At 43.8% G+C, this 21,935-nt stretch overlaps 1 protein-coding gene across 7 annotated transcripts in view; it reads right to left on the bottom strand.

The window, feature by feature from the left end:
• The window catches only part of COL16A1 (collagen type XVI alpha 1 chain), a 289,804-nt gene that overhangs the window by 170,598 nt on the left and 97,271 nt on the right, over positions 1-21,935 (bottom strand). For all 7 annotated transcript variants that reach the window (XM_081962316.1, XM_081962321.1, XM_081962318.1 and 4 more), the window contains one exon: positions 1,519-1,569. In XM_081962316.1, the coding sequence (XP_081818442.1) occupies positions 1,519-1,569 (51 nt within the window). The remainder of the gene's footprint in view (positions 1-1,518; positions 1,570-21,935) is intronic.

The raw sequence follows: 21,935 nt of genomic DNA on the forward strand, positions 1-21,935 counted from the left end.
TACCAACTCTCTTTCCAAAGGCACAACTACTTGATTTGGGGACCTGGATAACTGTAGAACCAACTTCTGTCAGTGGCTTCGGTCCACCCAATAAGATTGAGAAGGATGATCTGGTTCCATTCTCTTTCAGGAACTGTGGTGAAAAGCCTTCTCAGTCATCCACCCACTTTTCTAGGGCAGATCAGAGGTGGTATTCAGCAGATTCTGACCAGTTCTCCAGAACTGGTAGCGGAAATTTTGAGTAGTTCGGAGAACCGGTAAATACCACCTCTCACTGGCCCCGTCCCCATCTATTCTCTGCCTCCCGACACCCAGCTGATCAGGAGGGAATGGGGATTTTACAGTATCCTTACCCTGTAGTGGGGAGGGAATATAGATTTTGCAGTATCCTTCCCCTGGAGTGGGGAGGGAATAGAGATTTTGCAGTGTCCTTCCACTGGAGTGGGGAGGGAATAGAGATTGTGCAGTATCCTTCTACTGAAGTGGGAAGGGAATTGAGATTTTGCAGTATTCTTCCACTGGAGTGTGTAGAGAATTTTACAGTATCCTTCCCCTGGAGTGGGGAGGGAATAGAGATTTTGCAGTAACCTTCCTCTGGAGTGGGGAGGGAATGGAGATTTTGCAGTAACCTTCCCCTGGAGTGGGGAGGGAATGGAGATTTTTCAGTGTCCTTCCACTGGAGTGGGGAGGGAATGAAGATTTTGCAGTATCCTTCCACTGGAGTGTGAGGGGAATAGAGATTTTGCAGTATCTTCTACTGGAGTGGGGAGGGAATGAAGATTTTACAATATCTTCCACTGGAGTGGAGAGGGAATAGAGACTTTGCAGTATCCTTCCCCTGGAGTGGGGAGGGAATAGAGATTTTGCAGTAACCTTCCCCTGGAGTGGGGAGGGAATGGAGATTTTGCAGTAACCTTCCCCTGGAGTGGGGAGGGAATGGAGATTTTGCAGTAACCTTCCCCTGGAGTGGGGAGGGAATGGAGATTTTGCAGTATCCTTCCCCTGGAATGGGAAGGGAATGGGAATTTTACAGTATCCTTCCCCTGGAGGGAGGAGGGAATGGATGTTTTGCAGTGTCCTTCCACTGGAGTGGGGAGGGAATAGAGATTTTGCAGTATCCTTCCCCTGCCATGCCCACCAAGCCACGCTCACAGAACTGGTAGTAAGAAATGTTGAATCGCACCACTGGGGTAGATCCTTCCCCCAAAATTAGATTGAAAACCCTACCCCAACTCTATTAGTTTTTGTGGAAGTATTGAACTTGGAAGCAGACTTGTTATGAGGAGAATTCTCCTGGTATTGACTGGTGTATGCTAATGGTTGCTGCCCAGGCATTGGGGCTGTTATTTCTTTTGTTTCCTTTTGTTGTATTGATTATTATTTTAATTTTCTTAGATCAAATAATGTAGCTTGCTCAGAGTCCTGTTTGAATGGAACAGCACAGAAGCTGTAGTACAAGAATAAATAAAATTAATATGACAATTGGAGGTTCCATTAAATCTTCCTTATATTGCTCACCTTTTCTCCTTGATCTCCTTTCATCGCAACCTTCCCAGAGGCTCTCACCTCCTAGGAAAAGAAGAGAGAAATAACAATATTACGGGCTAAAAGTCATAAAATCTTTCTTTGCCATAGCTTCTGGCAGATTCTCTTCCAGAGAAAATAGCAAGTATTCAGAGAAATTAGTTTCACCTAATGAGTTTAACCATTTCAGCCCCACAAGGAGCAAAGGAGAAACTGGAAGCTGTTTGGAAGAAGAATTTGGGTCTCATGTATCCAGGTCAAGAAACATAAGAGCAAGCATCAGCTAAACAAGGCCACTATGTTTTCGTGGGGCAATACTGCTCACCTGCCTGGAACCCACGATACGTTTTGGACATTAAAACATTAGCGAGGGTCCAGAGGCATTTTATAAGAAGAGGACTCAACTCGTCTGCTTGTAATAAAATTCCTTATACCACCAGGCTTGAAATTTTAGGCCTGGATAACCTTGAACTACGCCGTCTACATTCCAACTTGATCTTAGTGCACAAGATAATCTGCCATAACGTCCTACCTGTTAATGACTATTTTTACTTCAACTGCAACAATACAACACAACACAAGGACTATCAATAGATACACAGCAAATGTAATCCATTCTAATCATTGATTTCAGGAAAAACTATTTCAGCAACAGAGTAGTAAATGTATGGAACACCCTACCTGATCCTGTTGTTTGTTCCTCTAACCCCCATACCTTTTACCTTAAACTGTCTCCCGTGGACCTTACGTGTTTCTCAAGAGGTCCATAAAGGGGGCATGCATAAGCGCACCAACATGCCTACCATCCCTGTCCTACTGTCCGATTTAAATGCACTCTTTTTATATGTTTATGGCTATGTTTTGCTTATTTTTATCCATTTATTTGGGCCATTTTTTCAGGTGTTTTTCCTACTTGTTTCCTTGTACCTATTGATGAATAAAATAAAGTAAAATAAAATAAAATGAATAAATAAATAATTCTGAGCTGTGGCAAAGCTATGGGAATGGGCCAGTGCAGATGGGCTTTCTGACAGAGTGCGGATATGGGCTACTTCTTTAGCCTTGTTTGTGTGGTATGGGAATGCCTCAACCCATCAGAAAAAGTACACACAAAACCAAGAGATCTCCAAATCCCACTTTCTGGGGAAATTCAGTGAAATCTATTTGCCACACAGCCCCTGGGCATGAGCCCTGTAAAAGGACTCCCAAAGGAGGCTTCTTTGCTGTCTTTGGGTTGTTTTGTGCACAATGGAGACAGGCTGCAGTGACCTGGTTAGCGACAGCATAGGTGCCTTTTGCCAGCATGTATCGGGTGGCAAAATCAGGGAGCGCTTTAGCCCCCCAGTGTGTGTCTTTGTGTAATTGGGTCAACAAAGCTCTTAGGCACCACCACCCTTTGTCCTAACTTCTACCACCCGTCCTGGGACCAAGTGGCTCCCAGTTCTTGAGCCCATTTTTCTTCCTCTTTAGTGTAGGATGGTTTGGACAAGGATGTTTCCAACTGATAGGGGGTCAGGGGACGGACCTGTACAAGGGCCAGCTGAGTGGCCTCTTTTTCTGCCTTGTCTGCTGCCCAATTTCCCTTTGCCACCAAGGTGGCGTCATTGGCATGACCCCTGACATGCACGACTGCAACCTCATGAGGGAAGTGTACAGCTTCCAGTAATTCTATGATCTGGGGACCATGTTTGATTGCTCCCCCCCCCCGGAGCAGTGAGCATACCCCTTTCTTTCCAAATAGCCCCGAGAGCATGTAAAACTCCAAATGCATATTTACTGTCTGTGTAGACATTAACCCTCTTCCATTTTGGCAACTGGAGGGCTCTTCCTCTGACTGGGCTTGGGATTCTAACTACCAATCCTCGCAAACTACCTCCTCCTACAATTCTTCCCGCAGTTGTTCCCCTGGCTTCCTGCTCTTCCTGTCTAAGAGCCTGGATGAGAAAAATTGCATTTCTTCTTGCCCTTTGAAGTTCCTTCTTCTCTGAGATTGGAGCCCAATTAGTATACACTTTGTATGCTAATTCCACAAGTTCAGAGATTGCCTTTCCTGGGGTGGGGGCTCTGTCTTCTGTAATTTGGCCCTAATGCTGTCTGCAGACTGATCAATGAAGATCATATTGACCATTCTCTGATTTTCTTCAGCCTCGGGATCTAATTCAATATATTGCCTAAAGGTTTGATAAATGAGTTCTAGAAATTCCCCCTGGATTTTCATCCTGTTTCTGTTGAATTTGGTAGACCTTCTCCAAGTTCTTAACCTTTGGGACCTCCTGTTTGAGTCCTAACAAAACCAAGATCCGATAGTTTTGTAGCCGAATGGACTGAGGTAGCCAATCTGGTTCCTCCAGTGGGCATATCTAGTGCGGATCTGTTGCATAATCCTTCTGCAAAACCTTGTCCATGCTTCCCTTCACCATCCTTCTTTCCTCTGGCGTTAATAAAATTTCCATCAGACTTCGTATGTCTGTCCAAGTAGGCTGATGAGTTTGGAAAATGAACACAAAAAGGCCATGCATCTGATTTGGATTCTCTCTATAATTAGGAATTTGATTTTTCCAATTACCATATTTTTCAGATTATAAGACACATTGGTGTATAAGACGCACCAAGATTTCGAAGAGATAAGTAAGAAAAAAATGCCTCTGTTTTTGTGAAAAACAGGCAAACAACAGCCTCTGCAGGCAGAAACGGGGGTGTTTTTGTCTTGCCCTAGCCCTGCTTAAGCCTGCATGGTGCTGCTGGGGGCTGAGGGAAGGCAAAAAAGCCCCCGTTTTTGCAAAACCCAGCCCATTTTTTGCCTCTTTTTCACAAAAACAGAGGCATTTTTGCCTTCTCCAGCCCTGCTGCGGGCTTAAGGAAGGCAAAAACCATCAGCTTTTGCAAAAAAAACAGCCTTTCTTTTGCCCGTTTTTCACAAATATGGAGGTATTTTTGCCTTGTCCCAGCCCTGCTGAAGCCTGCAGAGGACTGCTAGGGGCTTAAGGAAGGCAAAAAAAGCTCAGTTTTAGGGAAAAACAGCCCATTGTTTTTTGCAAAAATTGGATGCAGAGGCAGGGCTTCTGGAAGCCAAAAATGGCTGTATTCAGTGTATAAGACCCACCCACATTTCCACACTCTTTTAGGGGGGGAAAGGTGCATCTTATACTGTGAAAAATACAGTATGTAAATTAGCCATTGAGAATAGAGCATACACCCACATCTTACGTAGCTCCCCCTCAGCTCCTGGCAATATAATTTCCCTTAGGAGCAATTGAGTTCTGGCTCAACTGTTCCCTTGGGTGTGTGATCCAGTTGATCTGTCCCTTCAGGAACCTTTTTGGTTTCCTTCTTCCGGGTCCCACCTACTGGGACCATTTGTTCTTCCTGACAGGTATCTAATTCCCCCACAATAGTCTCACCTCGTCCCGTGGATGGTCAAGTTCAGCCACATAATCAGAGGAAGCCTGGTTTTTGTTTCCAATATCTTTCTCCATGATGACATTTTCCACCCCTTGATTTTTTCTGGGCTTTGACTTTTGAGTCCCACACCGTCCAGGGACTTATCTCAGGGCCAAGTCCAAAAGTAGGCAGCTTATGGTCATTCAGTCACCCTGTCTCTGAGCCAGGATGGCACGCATGTCCACTCCAGGAGCCCTTGCTATTAAAGTTCCCCAGTCACAGCTCAGACGGGCTCACAAGGACTTAAGGGCAGCTGCCCCCGGATAAATGCACAGCTAAGGTACCTGGCTGGATATAATTCTTAGGAACGATTCACTCTCCTCTCAACTGCCAACTTACATGACCTGGAGGCCTCCCCTTTGATTTGTCCCTCAGGCAAGCGTGTCTGCCCGCATTCTCCACCAAACTGTTGTCCCCAAACCTGGGCTCTTGCTTGGTGTCGAAGCCGATAAGTCACCGGACACAAGGTGTGATACAGAATTCTACTTTTATTTTGGTACCAAGATGTAAGGTCCCCGGTTTGAAAAGCTAACCAAGGGCCAAGACTAGAATCTCACTGCAGTTTTTATAGTCAAGGGATGGTTGCATTCAACCCTTTGCCCTTCTCCTAATAATGCATGCATAACAGATAATATTGATTGGTTATATGAATTCCAGCCCCTCTAAACCCTTACGTTTGATATGTTAAATAGCTCAATGTCATGCCACCTGTTTTTCATTCCTGGTCATAGGTATCTTGCAAATGCGCCAGCTATGTGGGTTTGGGGTTTTTTCTTATAAGCGAGCTATTCTTGTTTCTAACATCCTGGCTAGTGGTTTTAAGGTGCTAACTTCTGTCTTGCTGTTAATGTGCAGCCCCCTCCTTCCTATTGCAGAGCAGAATAAAAGAAAACACAGGTTTTATCTGAGGCAGCTCCCCCGAGACTCCCCTCCTTCCGTAGAGAAAAGCAAAAGCAGTTTAAAACTTTTGTCTGAAGCAGCAACCTCCCCCCCCCCACTTCCTCTTCAGCGAGAGAGACAGGGAAGGAGCAAAGCTCTTAATTGTCAAGGCAAAGAAATGAAGACAAGAGAAAATGTTTTATCAGCATTCATATTCCTCACTCTCATGTGCATTTCATCCATATCTAGGTCCTATCTCCACACGTGACCCTTCCTCTGATCCCCAGGGCCTCATGTGTACATACATTCCATCATCTGATCCTTAGATAGATAGATAGATAGATAGATAGATAGATAGATAGATAGATAGATAGATAGATAGATAGATGGATGGATGATAAGTACGTAAGTAGATAAATGATAGATAGATGATAGATAGAGACAATGGATAGATAGATAGATGATAGATAGATAGATAGATAGATAGATAGATAGATAGATAGATAGATAGATAGATATAGATAGATGATAAATAGGTAAGTAGATAGATAGATGATAGATAGATAGATGATAGATTGATTGATTGATAGATAGATAGATAGATAGATAGATAGATAGATAGATGATAGATAGATAGATAGATAGATAGATAGATAGATAGATAGATAGATATAGATGATAAATAGGTAAGTAGATAGATAGATGATAGATAGATAGATAGCACAATATGGAACCAAAGAGTTTCTCTGAGTTTAGTAGTTGGAATGTCCCCCCCACTCCTGCTCAAGGTGCAAGTTGGTGGTGTCCTCAGGAGTGGGTCAAAACATCCACCTGGTAGTCACAGGCAAAAATCAAGGCCTCACCTACGGTAAACATAAAAAGTGGGCGGAGCTTCAGTGATGTGGCTGTGGCTGCAATATTGACTGTCTTCACCCCCCTGGGTTTTCTCTGGCATCTGTCACAGCAGATGGCAGGTTAATTGCTGGCTGATCTTTGTTGAACTTGAAAAAGTAAACATCGCCTTTGGTTTTGGAGAACATGCCTGTCGAGTCATTCACATACTTTCCATGAGGTACTACAATTTCCTGCCTTATTTTGTCTTTGCAGTAATCTTCTGTTTGTTTTTTCCCCCTCTTTTTCTTTATATTAGAAAGAAAACTTGGGCAAGATGTTTTAACAATGTTAATGCTCTGTGCGATGCACAATTATTTTTGTATTCATTATAGTAACATTGTTCTTCTCAGTTTAAGAAACAAATATAATGATATTTCTCTCTCTCTTTCTTTCTCTCTGAACCCTAAGCTTTCCCTCCTTCCTTTTAACATGTAAGACTGCTCATTTTTAGGAATTGTCAGATCTGTAAGTTGCAAATTATTATTTTAGTGTGTGATGTTGTATTGCTTCTGTTGTTGCAGCACCCTCCCAAAAGCAACATATTTGATCAAGCACATTGGGCCGAAACAAAATCTCTTTGAGTGGCCCTTTGGATTCCTTACACTATCTTCTGTTGATTTTGAGAAGGACTCACAAATCAGATCAAGTTACTTTTTGGATGGGACACCATGAAGGAGTCTCAGGGTTGTAGTGTAGACCAGGAAATCTAGCCTTCTTTTGTGGTCTACCAGTGGCCTGCGGAGCTGGCAGCAGATTCAGACAGTGAGGAGGTTGGGGAGGAACTTGGGCCAGTCCTGGAGTCTGGGGAAGGCTCTGACGAGGGCTTTGCATCGGAGGGAGAGAGGGGATCAGGGTCATCTGGTAGTTATTTGCTGTCTCCAGAGTCGGATATCAGCAAGGCAAAAGAACAGCGGGAGCCTGTTCCCAGTGTGCGCATACACAGAGCTGCCAGAAGGCATGAACAATTAAGAAAACAGGGTCGACTTGGGAGTAAGGCTGGGAGATGATTGGCCCCTCCCATAAGACATAAAAGAGGAGCGAACTGGATGTGAGCCTTTGCAGGAAGCAATTCGTTCATCTGGTCGGTTCAAGCTTTGAAAAGTTCTGTTTGATTCTGTGCTAAGTTTGGCCTTGCTCTACATTTGGCAATAAGGCAGCATTCTCAGGGAGAGAAGGTAACCCCTGAAAGACTGTGGCAACTCAAGCAGATATCTGTCGGAATCTTCACAGACTGTTTGTGAAGCCTTTGTGAGGCCCAGTTTTTGCCCTCCCAGACCCTCTGCATGGCGCCTGCATTTACCTGGCATCCAAAAGGGGCCGTGTGGAGACTCCTGGGAGGGGTGTGGGGGGCAGCGGATTCTTCCAACTACCTGCCCGAGCTAATGCGAACCGGCTGAATCCCACCACTGAATGGCATTGAAAAAGGTGACTTTCCACCAGTCCTCATACTTATAACAGTTACAAAGCCCGGCGGTCCCATGATGGAAATTTACACACTAGGCAACTGGCTTGTATTTACAATGGTTGCAGCATCCTAGGGTTATGAGATTGTGTACAATATATTGCAATACTCATCTGATATAGTTCTTGACTTAAAACCATTTGGTTAGCAACCATTCAAAATGATAATGGCATTTAAAAAGAGGCCTATAACTGGTCCTATCACTACTCGCGCAACATCCCCACGGTCCTGGGATCAAAATTCAGGCACTCGGCAGCCAGTTTGTATTTACAATATTTGCAGTGCCCTTGGGTCATGTGATTGATACTTGTCAATTTCCCAGCTGGCTTCCATCAAGCAAAGTCAATGGGACCAAGGAACACGGTGGCTCCAGAGGTTGGTTCCTACCGGTTCGGCCGAGTAGGTAGTAACTCGGCTGGCCACACCCCCGAACCGGTTCTATCAGCGACGCCTATGGAGCTGCCATCTTGCTTTTTGTTTCTGTGCATGCGCAGAAGCAATTTTTTACTACTGTGCATACATGTGGAGTGCGCAGTGCGCATCAAGCATGCAAAGAGCGTCCCTGAGTGAACTGGAAGTAACAGAAGCTGGAACTCACCCCTGGGTGGCTCGTAGGGTGAGGACACTGCATTGACACGCAGCAAGCCTGTGTTTGAGACCCGGGTGCTGCCATGGGATGGAGTGAGCTCCTGTCTCTAGGTCCAGCTCCTGGCGGGAATATAAAAGGAGCCTCTAACTGAGCATCCCCCAGGCAATGACGATGCCATCAGCTAATCCTTTCAACCTGGAAGCACCTCAGTGTTTCCGACACAAGTGGGATGTGAGTCAATGGGAGAAGATATATTCACTTTACAACCCCATGATTCACTTAAGAGCTGCAGGAAAAGCATTCATATAAGTGGATGCAGCTCATTGCTTCGCAATGGGAATTCTGGCTCTGATTGTGGTTGTAACTCGAGGACTACGTATGCTTGCTTTCAGTGGAGGATAATTTCCTCAGCAGGCCCTTCAAAATGTCACATATCACCTCACAAAGTACCTTAGCATCCTTTGGAAAGCTGCAGGCACGCAGCAGCACTTACAATAAAAAAAGAGTTTAGAATGAAAAAGTTTGTGCTAAAGAAACTTAACATCAGGGACATTTATCAGTCTGGAAATGGAATGGAAACAGGATAATTTGCATTTTAAAAAAATGTTTCTCAGCAATTTATGTTCACAATTACATAAAACAGCAAAAGATACATACAAGTCTCCATATGTTTGAAGACAGGATGTTTATGAATATTTGGAACATGTTTCCCCGTTTTTTTAAAAAAAATACAGTAGAAGACTGAACTGCACGCCTCATGCTGAGCTCAATGTGATTACTGAGAAATCTAAATAATTCCATGCTTTGCAGTGAGATTGTCATAATGTTGGAGGGCGGGGGGGGGGGGGGGGGGGCAGCAGAGGCAAAAACCACCTACCATGCAGAGAAGGCGTCAATTGGAAATACCTGCTTCGACCCCTCAAGGTTAACTAATCCTAGGAGGAAACTTGACTTCCAAGTTCACTACCAATCTGCTGATAAACCTAAAACTCCACTTGCAATCCCTAAACTGCAAATAAATGCAAACTACTTTGCATCCAAGGACTAAACTGGATGCTTGTTATGAGCAAATCCTGCATATCATATCCAAGTCAGCTAAATGAGTGTTGCAAATGGCTTCTAAAAATTTGGTGTCTTCAGATGACCTATGGCCATAACTGGGAAAAAGCTACTCAGGACATGGGCCAAATATAAAGGGTATGAATGGCAGCTTTCTAATAATATTTGACTATTATTATTTTCTTACTGTTCTTCCAGGATCCAAAGAAATCTGCATAGCAATAGCAATAACATTTATACTTATATACTACTTCACAGTGCTTTACTCTCTGGATGGTTTGCAATGTTAGCAGATAACAGATAACAAATTAACAGAATTGGAAGGGACCTTATATTCCAACCCCTTGCTCAAGCAGGAGACCCTACACCAGCGATGGCGAAACTTTTTTGGCTCGTGTGCCATAAGTGGGGGGAGCACAGCGGGGTCGTGTGCGGGCGTGCCGCACCCCTAATGCAATGCGTGACACACATCCGTGCGCATGCACACACTAGAGGCGCGACCCCCCATTTTTTTCATTCTTTTTTTGCCCTCCCCAGGCTCCAGAGGCTTTATAGGAGCATGGTGAGGGCAAAAACAGCCTCCCCCCGCCGGAAGCCCTCCGGAGGCTTCAGGGACCTTCAGGACGCTTCCCTGAAGCCTCCGGAGAAGTCAAAATGACCTCTGAGCAAACAGGAAGTGACTTCCGGTTTGCTTGGAAGGTCGTTTTGAGCCCTCCGGAGGCTTCAGGGACCTTCAGGACGCTTCCCTGAAGCCTCCAGAGCAGTCAAAACGAACCTCCGAGCAAACCGGAAGTCCGTTCCCGAACTTCTGGTTTGCCCGTAGGGCTGGTTTTTTGCGCTCCTGAGGCTTCAGGGAAGCTCATGAAGCCTCTGGAGGATCTCGGGGGGGGGGAGGCTCTTTTCGCCCTCCCCAGGCTCCCATAAAGCCTCTGAAGCCTGGGGAGGGCAAAAAATGGCTTTAAAAAAGGGTGAACTCAGCTGACCAGCGCGCGCATGCGTGCTGGCCAGCTAACAAGGCAGCACCTCGCATGCCCTGACAAATGGCTCCGCGTGCCATAGGTTCGCCATCACTGCCCTACACCATTTCTAACAAATGGCAGTCCAGTCTCTTTTTGAAAGTCTCAAGTGGTAAAGCTCCCACAACTTCCAAAGGCAACGTCTGTTCTATGGGTTGATTGTTGATCTGACTTTCTGTCAGAAAGTTCCTCCTTATTTTGAGGTTGAATCTTTCCTTGGTCAGTTTCCATCCATTATTCCTTGTCCGGCTTTCAGGTGCTTTGGGAAACAGCTTGATCCCCTCCTCTCTGAGGCACCCTATTGCCCCTAACAATCTGGATCCTCATTTTACCGACCTCAGAAGGATGGAACGCTGAGTCAACCTTGAGCAAATCAGGATCCAACTCCAGGATGAGGGCAGAGTCTGCCTGCAATATTGCACTCTAACCACTGTGCCACCAGGGCTCCTCATAGCCCACCCGTCTCGTCTTTTCCTCCCCCAAACAACTACACTCTAGGCTAAGCAGGGAGACAATGAGCAGCTTAAAACCACATGGCTCAGGATCTCCCAGGATCTTTCCAAAACCTTAATCTCTTGACCAGGCTGGTTTTACACGAAAGATTGTTACCTCTGCCCAGTTCTCAATTGCTTGCTCATCCTTGTTTCTAACACAGTAGTCCCTTCCCCTGTTTTTATTCTTTCTCTTTCACAGATACCCTTCCTTGATTCACCCAGTGCCTCTGTCTTGCCATCCCTGGGAGGTGCTTGTTAGCAGTCTTGACTTATGCTTCTCTTTAGACAACAGGCAGTCCACTGGCTCTCCATCCATCAGTTCACCCTTCAATGCTCTTGCTTCCCAGGGTCTCCCACACACCACATCAATCACATGCATTTTCTTTCTTCGGCTTGTCTCCCATTCCTAACAAATGCATTTTCTCTCCTTTAGCTCTTTGACTTCTCTTCGAGTTTGTGATTTTGTGGGGAAAAAATTGAGGCAGATTTGATTCTGGCCCCAGACAGTGAATGAATGAAGCTGTTGCCCTCCTTGGTGAGAATATCTTAGAAGAAGGAGGGCAAGGGTTAAGCTTAGCAGAAAGCAGAAAGTCGCTAAAGCAGCTCAAAAGTTCTGCCTTTGCCAAAATAAAATCTGTTTTTCTTTAGGGATTAAATAAATCGCCTCACAGTTGGACGACTGCATATGAGGCAGCCCTTGAAGATTGTTCAGAAGCTGTCATTGATCAAGAACACAACGGCACATGCAGTTTTGGGTGCACACAATACATCACCTCCATAACTGTCTGGTTTGGTTCTGCAACCCAACAAGACAGAAACAGACTTCAACGGATAATCAGAACTGCAGAAAAAAACAATTACTGCCAACCTCCCTTCCACTGAGGATCTGTATACTGCATGAGTCAAAAAGAGGGCCGTGAAAATATTTACCGACGCCTCACATCCTGGACATAAATTGTTTCTACTCCTACTTTCAAAACGACCCTATAGAGCACTGCACACCAAGACAACTAGACACAAGAACAGTTTTTTTCCCAAACACCATCACTCTGCTAAACAAATAATTCCCTCAAAAATGTCAAACTATTCACTAAGGCTGCATTACTATTCCTATTAGTCTTCTCATCATTCCTATCACCCATCTCCTCCCACTTATGACTGCAGGACTATAACTTGGTTGCTTGTATCCTTACGATTTATATGGATATTGATTGTTTCCTGATAGCTTATTTGTACCCATGACTATCATTAAATGTTGTACCTTATGATTCTTGATGAATGTATCTTGTCTTTTTATGTACACTGAGAGCATATGCAGCAAAGACAAATTCCTTGTGTGTCCAATCACACTTGGCCAAAAAATAATTCTCTTCTTTCCTAATTCTATTCCATTCCATTCCATTCCATTCCATTCCATTCCATTCCATTCCATTCCATTCCATTCCATTCTATTCTATTCTATTCTATTCTATTCTATTCTATTCTATTCTATGTAACACCATTGCTTTGCAGGCTGCAGGGGTTACTGAACGTTTGCCGGAAATGGGTATGCCTAGCTTAATGAAAAGAAGCACTAGGGGAGACATGATGGCAGTGTTCCAATATCTCAGGGGTTGCTACAAAGAAGAGGGAATCAAACTATTCTCCAAAGCACCTGAGGGCAGAACAAGAAGCAATGGGTGGAAACTAATCAAGGAGAGAAGCAACTTAGAACTGAGGAGAAATTTCCTGACAGTTAGAACAATTAATCAGTGAAAAACTCCAGAAGTAGTGAATGCCCCAACACTGGAAGTCTTTAAGAAGATGTTGGATAGCCATTTATCTGAAATGGTATAGGGTTTCCTGCCTAGGCAGGGGGTTGGACTAGAAGACCTCCAAGGTCCCTTCCAACTCTGCTATTGTATTGTATTGTATTGTATTGTATTTGTATTGTATTGTATTGTATTGTATTGTATTGTATTGTATTGTATTGTATTGTATTGTATTGTACAGTACTGTACTGTACTGTACTAGTAGGCAATTCAAACTGATGGTCATCACTTAGAAAGCCCTCAAGGCCAGGTTATTTGCAGGACCACCTATCTCTATCCCTGCCCATACTGACAGACTTTTGCTCCACCAGGACCCCTGCGTTAAACAGGGTCATTGGGTTGGATCCAGCCTTCTCCATGACAATAACTGCTTTATGGAACAATATCTATCTGGGGTTTGGATGGTCTTGACACCATTTTATATCACTTTCCCTGCTTACCATGAATACTCCTGGTAAGGTCTACTGTCATAGCTTCCATTCTGCTAAAGCTACGTATCGCAAACTGTCAGCCTGACATCAATAATGTGGGGCAGAATAGGGGGATAGGGACACAGGGAAGGAACTCAGTGGAATCAAAACTAAATAGGATCATCCTGTGAGAAGCACCAGCCGTCTCACGGTTACACTCAAAGAATACAGAGTCAGCAGAATGGCCGAAGACCGGGACATGGACTGATAACTAGGGGGGCTGGTCTGGAAGAAGGGAAAGTTAATTGTATCTTTTGCCTGCGAAAATCTCAGATCCAGCTTTGCCTCTTCTGTAACCACTTTGGTTTTAGTAAACTATACTTTTGGCTAATCATGGGCCAGGAGTCCTTCTTCCCTAACTGATCAAGTTGGAACAATGGACAACTACTGTTTACATTTAATTTTTGAAAAAAAGAATTTGCTTTAAAAAATTTTTACAAGGGAAATGAGAATTTTGGAGATCTTTTAATGGATGGATGGATGAATGGATACTCTGATGTTATTTCCAATCACTCACCCTTTCTTTGTACCATCCTCTCTCCCACAAGCTACAGACTCTCTGACTCCCCTAGTTTCAAATAAATTGCAAGGAAAATATTCAACTCTGGACTTTTCTGTTCTGAAATTCTTGACCCCAGTAGGTGTGTGTGCATGTGGGCAGCTTTCCCTAGTGTGGTTGATGGGACTATTCTCTTTTTCTTAGAGAAATTTAGAAGCCCATCTGATTTCTCTGCCCCCAGATTTGGTGGAAAAGTCTCTTTATGCCACACTGTGGATTTAGTATTGTTGGAAGACATGTCCTTCTGGGTTCAGTTCCAAGTGGGGGAAAAGACACTGGAAACACGGAGGCTGCTTGGAAAGATGGTTTAATGGTGGACAGGATCGCATGGCTTGAGCTCCTGAACAGAAAAGGGGGATCACATGCTTCCAGATATTGGTTAAAGAAGAAAAGAGAGAGAAGAAGGGGCTTGCTGGGTTTTTATACTCTGTTCGGCCCCACCTCTCTGTTTCCTCTCTCTGTGTAAGAAATGTATTCTGATTGGTTGTCAGACTCCCATGGGACCATGCAAGGGCAACTCTCTAGGCTGTGTTTTGAGCCCAAGTTTGATTGAGTTTCCATATGCCATGTGGTGAGTTTCTGTAGAAGGCTAATTCTACCTTTATTATATAAAGTAGACTAGCTCAGGCTTTAATGGCTCATTGGCAAAGGGGATGGGGCAGGAAACTGCTGGGAGCTACTCTGTCTTTAAAACATGTTTCTCCCCTTTCACATCCAGGGAAATATAATATTTTGCCTTCTTAATATTTCCCAGGATATTTCAGTTTTCTAGCAGAGGGGTGGGTTTTAACTTCCTACGGTATGTTTTCATATCAGCTCTAATGTATGAGTGATGGAGAACCTTGCTTTTTTGGCCAAAGAAGAAGAGCAAAAAAACCCCACCAAACGAATCTTGAAAAAGTTTCAAACAATCCAGCATTACTAGGCAACATCTTATGAACTATTAAAGAAGAACCCTCTTGAAATCTTGAGATAGTTTAGGAATGAAATTGGACAAGTTTTAATGGCATTGGATTGTGGTTATGAGCAAGCAAATAGTCAACACTGCACCTTTACCTCTTAATCATTAATAAAACTCTGGAACAAAGGACAGCAGTTGTAAAGATGAAAGACAACATTTTAGAGGTAAAAGAGAAAATCCATTCACTTTGTAGTTTGTTAGGAAGTTGCTTCAGCTGCTTCTTGCAAATCAACACAGTTTCCCCCCTTAATTTGGTAATGTAACTTCTTGAACCACAATAGAGCTATTCAATGATGCATAATATTAGAAAAAGAACATATAAAACTACGTACACAAAGATAGCTGAGCACACAAAACACGTACAGATTTTTGAATGGGCTTTTTATAAGACGTTTCAAAACTTGATGGAGAAACGGGAAAAATGCACAGCAAGGATGAAAAAACAAAAATGAAATGGAGACCAAGACTAACTCCCATCCTTCCGGCTAAGTGGAAAGTCTTATCATTGAGAAATGGTCTTAGGACATTTCCCCCCACAGAAGAAATTTGAAGAAATCTCCCCTTTATTTCCCCGTGTCCACTAATCAAAAGGACATTTGTGCTCAATTTTTTTGGTTCAGCTCTCAAAGCAAGCCAAACATCGCCAGTATGAAATAATTCAGGAGGCTTGGCTTTCATCTCACATCCCTGCAGATGGAGATGCAAACAGGGGTGAAATCCAGCAGGTTCTGACAGGTTCTGGAGGACTGGTAGTGGAAATTTTGAGTAGTTCGGAGAACAGGCAAATACCACCTCTGGCTGACCCCAGAGTGGGGAGAGATTGGGAATTTTGCAATATCCTTCCCCCAGGAGTGCGGTGGGAATGGAGATTTTGCAGTATCCTTCCCCTAGGAGTGGGGAGGGAATGGGGATTTTGCAGTATTCTTCCCTCAGGAGTGGGGAGAGAATGGGGATTTTGCAGAATCCTTCCCCTAGAGTGGGGAGGGAATGGAGATTTTGCAGTATCCTTCTCCCAGGAGTGGGGAGGGAATGGAGATTTTGCAGTATCCTTTCCCTGGAGTGGGGAGGGAATGGGGATTTTACAGTATCCTTCCCCTGCCATGCCCACCAAGCTACGCCCACAGAACCAGTCGTAAAAAAATTGAATTTCACCACTGGATGCAAGAGACATTCATCACTAGATTTTTATCAAACAGTGACTTGCCTCTTTAATGGAATGACTTGGGTTCCTCTAATTCCAGTTGAATGCACTCCTCCCTAATGCAAGCAGAAGCAACACACAAGCCACCTACTGGCCCCACCCTCAGACATCCACAGAGCTCAGTGCATTTCTCAAAATGTTAAAATAGTGTTACACCTCCATGATGCAAGCTCTGACAAATACTCAGACAAATCAGCCATCAACAGACACATAGAGATAAACCATGCACCATTCAAAAGAGACAATAAAAGCCCAAAAAATAACGAATGAGACCAAAACATCTTCTCACTCACAAACAATACCCAGATAAGCAGAGATTAACGCCAAGATTAATACTCTACCAACCATCAAGAAATAAACAATACTCAATAAAAAAGTATTTTTTTAAGAAAAGAAAAAAGAAAAGGAAAAAGAAAAATATTAAAAAGAAATAAACAATACTCAATAAAAAAGTAATTTAAAAAAAGAAAAAAGAAAAAAATTGAAAAAGAAACAAACAATATTCCATTCAAGCAGCTACCATCTCAGACAACAGCTAACAAAAAACAACAGCCTAATCAAGAACCACCAAAATCATTCACAACCAAGCCACTTGTATACAGTATAAACAGTGAGTAATCCCCAATCCCCGCTAGCACTGATGATATTATCGAGGTTGGTAATAAAATGTCTGCAATAAACCAACCAAGCTCAGAAAGAGCAAGAACCCCAAACCTCTGCCTTTCTGTACACATGTGTGATGTCGCAACGCAAGAACAACTATGGTAGAACTTGCATTGCCTTGGCATCCGGTTGCTTTTGTCATTTGCTTCCTCTGGATCCTGCCCACCCACATTTCTGCCTCTGGAAGCAAAGTGGTAGATGTTTTGGTAATGGAATTCTTTGCTTGGCAGTTTGGGGCAAATAAAAATCCCGAATGTTTTTTTCTGGGTCAAAATACTCCACATCAAAGATCAAATCAAAGTTGAAAATGGTTGCACTCTGCTTCGCCAAAGAAAGACACTCAGCAGCAGAAGCAGAAGCGAGCTCAGCATTGCAAAAGGTTATTTTCAAATCTTGGGATTTGAGGAGGATTATCCAATTCAGGTCCTGACTTTCTGCCTTCCCAGTCAATGGGTGTTCTGACCCAGGCCTCCTTAGAAAGCAAGAAGCAAAGTCTTGGTCCCGACAAAACCTCTTTCATTGACACGACTGCGAATTCCTTTCATTCACAGTCGGCAAGGCTTTAGCAAACATTCTTTCAGAGGAATGTTTATCCACACGCACCTAATCTCGTTTGGAGCGGGGCCAGGTAACTAGTTTCCAAATGCAGGACAAGGCAAAAAGAGTCTCTCACAAACAGAACTTTCTGGACTGAATGAACGAAATTGTTTCTTGCAAAAGCCCACCCCCTGTTAGTTCCTCTTTTGTTTCTTCTGGGAGGGGACAATCACCTCTAAGGTGTGGCTTTACTCTTAAGTTGACCCTGCTTTCTTAGTTGTTCTTGTCTCCTGGCAGCTCTGTGCATGCGCACACTGGGAACAGGCTCCAGCTGTTCCTCTGCCTCGTTGCTGTCTAGCTCCCTCTCTGCCTCCGATGCAGAGCACTCGTCAGAGCCTTCCCCAGACTCCAGGACTGGCCCATGTTCCTCCCCAACCTCCTCACTGTCCGACTCTGCTGCCAGCTCTGCTGGCCGCTGGCGGGCCACAACAATGTGCATTTTATTTCTTCCATTGATTCTGTCCCATTGAAACAGTAGTGGAATTCAATTTTTTTTACTACCGGTTCTGTGGGTGTGGCTTGGTGTGCATGGCAGGGGAAGCATACAGCAAAATCTCCATTCCCATCGCACTCCAGGGCAAGGATACTGCAAAATCCTCGTTGCCTCCCCATTCCTGGGGGAAGGTTAATGCAAAATCCCCATTCCCTCCTGATCAGCTGGGACTTGGAAGACAGAGAATAGATGAGGGCGGGGCCAGCCACAGGTGGTATTTGCCAGTTCTCCAAACTACTCAAAATTTCTGCTACCAGTTCTCCAGAGCCTGTCAGAACCGGCTGAATTTCACCCTTGCATTGAAGTCAATGGGCTAGTCAACAGAAGTGGCTGGCAAATCCTACCTTACCTGAAGGAAATCTTGGCATTCTATTTCCACAGCTCAACCTTGAGTAGAAAGCATGGATTCACCATATCATTTACAAGGGTGATGCATTCTTTAGCATGGGCTCTGCATACAGCTGGTTCCTCGACTTACAACAGTTCATTACAATGGCACTGAAAATAGTGATATCCCATTTTTCGCATCCCCATGGTCACATGGTCAAACTTCAGATGCTTGGCAGCTAGTTCATATTTATGATGGTTGCAGGGTCCCAGAGTCATGTGATCTCCCTTTGCAAACTTCTGACAAGGAAAGTCAAATTGGTAAGCCTCATTCATCCTAATGGCACAGTGGTTAGAATGCAATATTGCAGGCAAAATCTGCCCACGGCCCTGAGTTCAATTCTGATGGGACTCAAGATTGATTCAACCTTCCATCCTTCCGAGGTGGGTAAAATGAGAAGCCAGATTGTTGGGGGCAAAATGCTGACTCTGTAAACCGCTTAGAGAGGGCTGTAAAAGCACTGTGAAGCGGTATATAAGTCTAAACGCTATTGCTATTCAAATTTACAACGGCATTAATTCACTTAACAACTGTAGCAAGAAGGTGGCAAAATGGGACAAAATTCACATAACAAATGTCTCACTTAGTAACAGAAACAAATGTCTCACTTAGTAACAGAAACAAATGTCTCACTTAGTAACAGAAACCTTTGCGCTCAGGTGTGGTTGAGGGCTACCTGTACAGAGCAAAATCTAACTTGGCAATCTCCATTGTTCTTCCCCCATCCCAAATTCATCTCTCCAAAGGCTTTGCATAGTTTTTAGTCCCATTAATGGGAGGTAAACTTCCCAAAAAGGCTGGCCAGAAAGCGAAGTTGCCACGAAATGACCCCATTGCCTCCAGCCACTGCGTGGCATGCTGAGATATTAAATGCGGCGAATGCAATAAATTCATATATTACGTTGCTGCTTTTAATCTGTTCTTTCAACTGGGTAGCTTTCCTTCATCTGTCATATTAGTGGAATTAGGTTCTCAGACTGCTGGGGTTTGGACTGACATTCCTTGCTCTCCCCTGCTTCCAATTCCTTGCATTCCAACCCCCCCCCCCTGTTTTTTTTTTTTAAAGTGCACATTTTTTTCCTCAGTCAGACTTGACAGCAAAATATAAAAATGAAATCTCCAAATTGGTTGCAAATGTTCTCCCCACAAAATCACACAGCTGAGTGTGATTTAATTCCACCCTGCTCTTACTCCCTATTAGCCTATTTACCCAACTGTGGGGGGAGCTGAAAATGAGATTTCGATCAAAAGAGCCATTAAGTCAAAATGTACCCAGCAGCGGGTTAAACCTATGCCAAATATATACCAGTTTCAGATTTTTGAATCAAAACAAGTTGTCTTGATGAAGCACTGGCCTCCTGCTGCAAATGTTTATTGTTTCTCCATTAGGGTGTTTGCCAGGACACCTCCAGAATATAACTCTTCTTGTTTTCCTAGGAGGTGGCCGTGTGAGTCTCTTAACGCAAAACCAACCAGGAGTTTTGTGTCACTGTCAAGCAGTGTTTCTCAACCTCAGCTTGAGGTTGAGATGTTTAATCCCATCAGACTAGAGCTGGAAAGGGACCTTGGAGGTCTTCTAGTCCAACCCCCTGCTCAAGCCGGAGACCCTACACCATTTCAGACAGATGGCTGTCCAGTCTTTTCTTAAAAAACTCCAGTGTTGGAGCACCCATAACTTCTGGTGGCAAGTTACTCCACTGGTTAATTGTCCTTACTGTTAGGAAGTTTCTCCTTAATTCCAGGTTGCTTCTCTCCTTGGTTAGTTGCCAACCATTGCTTCTTGTCTGGTGGTTTGGAGAATACGTTGACTCTCTCTTCTTTGGGGCAGCCCCTCAAATACTGGAAGACTGCTATCATGTCCCCCCAGCAAGTCTTTCTTTTCTCTATTCCCAAAGTGGAAGTAGCAACAGCGGTTGTGGGGTTGAGGTCCTGGGGTTTGCTGCAGGTACAAAGGAGCCCTTCAGAAGTCATGGGTGTTCATCACTGGAGGTTTGTAAGAAGAGATTGGACAACCATTTGTCTGGAATAGCATAGGCTCTCCTGCTTGAGCAGGGGGTTGGACTAGAAGACCTCCAAGGTCCCTTCCAACTCGGTTATTTGTTTGGTTAAGTTCCCAGAATTCCCCAGTGAGCATGAAATCCAGACATCTTGAGAAACACTGATTTAAAGATGATTTTTATTATCACATGAGCTTTTGTGGATCTTCTTCATCTGGGAGATGTCAACTAGATGAAATGATGGGATAGTAAAATAATTTTGTAATTAAGGCTCCATAAGTGTTCTTGAATCTCTGGGGCCAGACGAGACTTTTTTTCCCCTGTCCCCCAAAGGGATATGAATTAGTGATGCAAGCGATCCTGTCCAATCAGGGATGATGTAATTAAAGGGACATTGTCCAATTTGCTTGATGCAAAGTTAACCCCTCTCTTCAGTAACTGGGCCCTGATTTAGATAAATCTTGGGTTTAAATAGCTCTTGAATTCCTTTCGGATGAAGCCTGAATTTCACCCCTCTGGGAAATCATAGCAATCTGAAATTTATTTCTTCTTGTTAGTTGCGAAATCGTGTCCAACCCATCGCGACCACATGGACAACGTTCCTCCAGGCCTTCCTGTCCTCTACCATCCTCTTGAGTCCATTTAAGCTCACGCCGACTGCTTCAGTGACTCCATCCAGCCACCTTGTTCTCTGCCGTCCCCTTCTTCTTTTGCCCTTCATCTTTCCCAGTATGTATGTATGTATGTATGTATGTATGTATGTATGTATGTATGTATGTATGTATGTTTTTGTAGATTTTCATGGGTGTAGGTATGCTGGTCTTGTATTCAGGTCTTTTCCCGTGTAAGATTGTTACACAGGAAAAGACCCAAATACAACAAGACCAGCATATATATATATATATTTATACACAACACACACACACACACACACACACACACACACACACCGTATATATTCATTTTCATAACATATAGTCACATGTATACTATTACATAACCAACATCTTATTATGTTATTAACTGTTTACATCAATTCATCTTACCATCAACTCCCCAAAACAATTATTGGCTCTTCTGCTCTCCATACACCATATTTGTACCTTATCCATCACTTTCTTCTCCCTCTCTCCTCCTCCTTACCTCCTTTCTTCCCTCTGTCGTCCTTCTCTTCTCTACTTCCCCTTCCTCTCTCCCCTTTCCATTCCTTCTTTCTCTCCTCCTCTTCTCCCCCACCCTCTCTCCTCTCCCTCTCTTCTTCCCTTACCTCTCTCCTCTACTTCACACTCTTCATCTCATTTACTTGGTGTATTTTAGCCTCTGAGCAGGTGCTCAGCCTTTCTTACGGTCCAACTTTCACAGCCATCCATTGGAACTGAAATTTATACTAAACCTTTTAATTCAATTTCAGTTTAATTTTAAATTGTTTTATATTTA

Source organism: Natrix helvetica (assembly GCF_964273705.1).
Source record: "Natrix helvetica genome assembly, chromosome: 9".
NCBI lineage: Eukaryota > Metazoa > Chordata > Lepidosauria > Squamata > Natricidae > Natrix > Natrix helvetica.